Source organism: Ipomoea triloba, chromosome 6 (genome assembly GCF_003576645.1).
Source record: "Ipomoea triloba cultivar NCNSP0323 chromosome 6, ASM357664v1".
Classification (NCBI taxonomy): Eukaryota; Viridiplantae; Streptophyta; class Magnoliopsida; order Solanales; family Convolvulaceae; genus Ipomoea; species Ipomoea triloba.
The window spans coordinates 25686767-25691537 of record NC_044921.1 but is presented as its reverse complement, the minus strand read 5'-3'; the positions used below and the strand labels follow the sequence as shown (position 1 = coordinate 25691537).

The window sequence follows — 4771 nt, the reverse complement described above, 5'->3', positions numbered from 1 at the left end:
CTATATATATATATATATATATATATATATATATATATATATATATGCATCAAATTAAATTGCATTTTCAATCATTTCAATTTGTATTTGTTTGTCTTGAAGAATGACAAATATTGGTACAGGACAAGAAATTGAAATGTGGGGACGACTCTGCATCACACTATTGCCAGACAAAACAACTCCTCACTGAATAATACTATCGTGTGTAAATTCAACAATAATAATTACAGTCATTAAAATGAGTTTTTAATTAAGACAAAAATATTTCTTTTTTTGGTTTTAAAATGATACAGCCACAGATATTAATACAACAAATATATCATGAACAATCTATCATTAATCAAGACATTTGAACAAAAAAATATGATGAGAAGATGCTTTCTAGGCCAACATGTGAGCTGGAGCCATGGAATAGTAGCTTTCCTATGCAAAAATAAATAAATTTCAAGAATATATATATTTATTTATTTTTAATTTTCATTCGCATTTATGGACAAACCAACCAGTACTTATTTGTTTTTTTTTTAATTGAAAAATATTCAAATTTATTTTCTATGTTTTATAAATGTTGTTACATACACAATCATTATTGTAAAATTATTCTAGCTTTGACACGTGTTACACCATAGAGTTAGGCTCTTACTCATATCAGGGGAAAGTCTAGCCCATAATTTTGTATGTATTTTATAAACTTTTAATATAATGTATCTTTTAGAGATATAAAATGTAACTATTAATTCTAATATGTATATTAAAAAAAATAGCAAGGCTGACTTGGCCAAATTCACCGCTAACTCAACTGAGTTGGGCGCCTAAGCGGCCGGCCACCTGAGAGGTATTTTACAATTAACTTGAGATGAAACATATCTTTTAATTTATATAAGTATACCTAATTGCTATATACAATATTAATTGTTTTAGTTTATACATTCAAAAAATAATTATTATTTCTTTGAAAAACTAAAATATCTGATGGCAGAAAGTTGTAAATCACAACTTGGTTTAAATATAATTTGATAAATTCCATAAATCAGAATAAAATAAAGCACCCTTAACAATAATAATATTACTTTAATGATGTTCTTAAGCTGGCATGTCTCTACAACAGTGACAAGAAGCAAACTTCACTGGATCAGATCGAGAGGGAATCTCTCAAACTGCATGAACACCGCCGTCCAATACCCAAAATATGATAATATATAATATTATAGTCGAGATTTTATATCGTTACTTGTCACAAAATTGATGATTTAAGTTTAGATTGGATTGTATGTATGCAAAAATATACATTTTGATGTTGAGTGATGAAAGTAAATCGTCCCGATTTACTTCCTAACGGGCTTATTAGGAGCGAGTTTATATGATCGAGATTTGAGGTTTACATATGCATACACATACACACACAAATGAAGTTGGGGTTTGTTGTTGAAGTATTCTTAAACAAGTTTATAATATTATAGGTCCAACTAGTTCATCAGTTGGAATATGACTCGAAATCGTCCCCGAATAATAATGATTACCTATACATACAAGTGGCCGAGCGACAATGCCAACTATCTAATAATGAGATGGTTAGAAAATTTGGACGTACTACTGAGCTGATATCTACGATGACCTGATGTATTTTTACTTACGAACTTATTTTTTCGTTGCCTTTGACTCGTTCTCAATTTTATCACTTATATCAAAAGATACAAACAAACAAAAAAAAAAAAAAAATTAATTTATATACTAATATAATTACTAGCTAGATCGAATAATAAGTGGCATAATAATTTTCATCCACAAACCCATGCATAACACAAGCCACTTGAGGCTTTGAATTTTACAAGTTGGACCAACCTGGAAAAAAAAACTTTATAAATCCCCACCATATATATATATATTTCATTTCGGAAACATATAAAAATACAAAATTATGATAATAGTAACAGTAATAATAATAATAACAACATATAAGTTGGGACATACACACATGCTGTCGATCCATATGTTGCGGTCCACTAGTTTCTAATAATACTAATAATACAGCTAACTAAATCTACAGGGCGGCGATGCTCTCGCCGGTGGCGGCGACGACTTCCGATCCGGTGGCCGCCGCGGCGGAGGTCGCCGCCGCCATGGCCTCCTTCTTAGATGCCACTAACGAACACTTCTCTTTTCTCTCGTCTTGTGTCATCTGCTGTTGTCTACACTCTAGGCTGCAAAATGCACTGTCTCCCCTGAAAAACACACCAAAAAAGACATTAATTATCATTAATCAATTCATTAAAAAGTTACTATATTATAATCTTAAATCAGACTAAATTTCTCATAACTATCTGATTCAAATCAAGAAAGTTAATATAGATCAAACTTATGATTTATGTGTATTTATATATGCATGCATATATACAAAATATGTGTATTGATACAGTTATCGGAAAATACTCAAGTCCATACCCTAATTCTGCTACAAAAGTATGTGTGTATGTGTGTATGTGTGTATGTGTGTGTATATATATATATATATATATATATATATATATATATGTACCTGTACATATAGATGTCACGGCCGGGGATGAGGCGGCGTTTACAGAGGGAACACGCGCGTAAGAAGTGGGCAGTTTCAACGAAATCTGCGGATTTCCGGCGGTGGGGCCGAGCGGAGACGGTGGCGGCTGACGTCAAGTGCTGATCTACGGCGGCGGCGGCGGCCTGGGACGTTTGCACGCTGCCGGCGCCGGCGCCGGCGTTTAGATCCAACGTAAACTCCGTCATGCTTGTGGTTCTTTTCATCGGTGGCCTCGGCCTCTTCCCCAGCAACATTTTTTTTACGATTTCTCTCTCTCTCTCTGATCTCTTGTGGGTGTCTGTATCTATATATGGGGAGGGCGTTAGATGGCGGAGGAGCGGCGGCGGAGATGGAAGGCGGGGGAGAGGGTTTTAAAGAGAGAAAGAGGAGTGAGAGAGGGAGATTGGAGAAGGGGAGGGGAGATAAAGGGAGAGCCAGAGAGTGGGGAGAGAATCTGGACCGTTGATAGATGGTGATGACGATGATGATGATGAGTGTGTAAAAGAGTGCACTTGCCTCCCATGTTATTGGGAGAAGACATAAAAAATTAAAAATATATGACAGTAAATAATTTTTATTTTTTGGATGACGTGGAAGTCTGTAATTATTATCCGATAATGTATACTGGATAAATTTTATTTTTGCATAATAGTTCATAAATTATACATAACAGGTAAATCATATTACTAAGGCTTTGCGCGATAGACTCAACCAAAAGAATGTTGATAAATTAATTATTTTATTATTTTTTTTTTTTTGGAGAATAGGAGGTATAAACCAAGATCATTAGCTGATCCGCACGACGGTGGAGGCACCCAAGATGCCTAGCTCGTCTTGTCTCAGAAGATTCTTTATGTCTCTGGGTGGCTCGTCAATCCATCTGAAGTTTTCGGTTTGGTAGCGTGCCCCTTTTGCAAAAGCATTCGCGACCTTATTTTGTTCACGTGGGATATGTCTGAACTTTATATCCCACCTTCTTCCCTTCGAGGATCTGCAAAGCTCCACGATATTGTTTTCCATGCCTTCATAATCTTCGTTCCCATTGATAAGTTGGATGGCTTTGGTAGAGTCGGACTCAAAAATTACTTTTCTATACCCGAGCTCCCAAGCTTTCTCGATCCCATTGTGCACTCCCCACAGCTCCGCTTCCAGAGGACTGCATCGGCCAATCCGATTGGAAAAAGCTCCTAGGAATGCAGCTTCTTTGTTACGAAAGACGCCTCCATTTGTTGCAAGGTTTTGCTTGTCGACGCACCCGTCAGTGTTAACTTTGACCCATCCTGCTTCTGGGGGGTTCCATGGTTGGCTCCTCCGATTGTCTCTTCCTGTCCTTCCTCCCGGGCCTGCATTTCTGCCAAGCACTGCTTCTGTCTCTTTGAACTTGCATTGCAACCAGTCAATCTTGTCTTTAATGTCCCTTTATCCCCTATTGAACACCACTTCATTTCTCCACTTCCAAATCCACCAAACTGTCATCGCGAACCTGGCGCTCTTCTGCTTCTGTCGTTGGCCTCCCGCGTTACCTGCCAGGTTAGTGTCTAACCAAGTATTAAAATCCAAAGTATCGGATGTACCTTTTTGCTCGTCGATGTTGATGTTATGCCACACTGCTGCTGCTGCCGGGCAGCTTCTGATAGTATGGTCAACATCTTCTCTATCTGCGCCGCAGACGCCACAACGCTCATCCGGAGTGAATCCTCGTTTTTTCCTTTCGGTATTGCACATAATCCTCCCATCCTTGACGAGCCACATGAAAGAACGTATTCTGTTGGGCACTCGGAGCTTCCATATCGCTTTCCATCCTTCGCTGCTTCCCTCACCTTGTCCTTTCAAAGTTAACCCATAAGCTGATTTGGTTGAGAAAGCTTGTACATCATCATGTCCCCATCCCATGCAATCTGCCTTGCTTGCATCGTTAAGAATGACCTTGGCAGCGATTTCGCTTCTTTTTTCGGGGTGGAGTGCAACATTGATCCGATTCCAATCCCACGTACCTCTTGGGTGCCATAAGTCAGCCACCCATTGCTCTTCCGCGTTCTTGTTAAGAGGTCCTATTAACCACTTACGGAGTGGCTCATTCCCAATCCACCGATCAGTCCAAAACCGGGTGCCTCTGCCGTTTTTCACCACTCTTTTCACTCCACATTCCAGGTTCGGGGTTGCGGCGCAAACACCCTTCCAAATGTTGGAGTCATTCCTCTTTCTTTTAATGTT

General features: G+C 38.3%; 1 protein-coding gene across 1 annotated transcript; it reads right to left on the bottom strand.

The window, feature by feature from the left end:
* Positions 1-1832: 1832 nt before the first annotated feature.
* On the bottom strand, positions 1833-2980 carry LOC116022786 (FCS-Like Zinc finger 6-like). Its single transcript, XM_031263657.1, has 2 exons — positions 2537-2980; positions 1833-2222 (listed from the first exon to the last, which is right to left on the bottom strand). The coding sequence occupies exons 1-2, from the start codon at positions 2809-2811 to the stop codon at positions 2042-2044; spliced, it is 456 nt and encodes a 151-aa protein (XP_031119517.1). The 5' UTR covers positions 2812-2980; the 3' UTR covers positions 1833-2041.
* Between the last annotated feature and the right edge of the window lie 1791 nt (positions 2981-4771).

Excerpts from the sequence above, each read along its gene's own strand:
- LOC116022786 (XM_031263657.1), bottom strand. The coding sequence starts at position 2,811 with ATGTTGCTGGGGAAGAGGCCGAGGCCACCGATGAAAAGAACCACAAGC. Across the intron at positions 2,223-2,536 it reads CGTGACATCTATATGTACAG|GGGAGACAGTGCATTTTGCA; the intron begins GTACATATATAT and ends TGTGTTTTTCAG.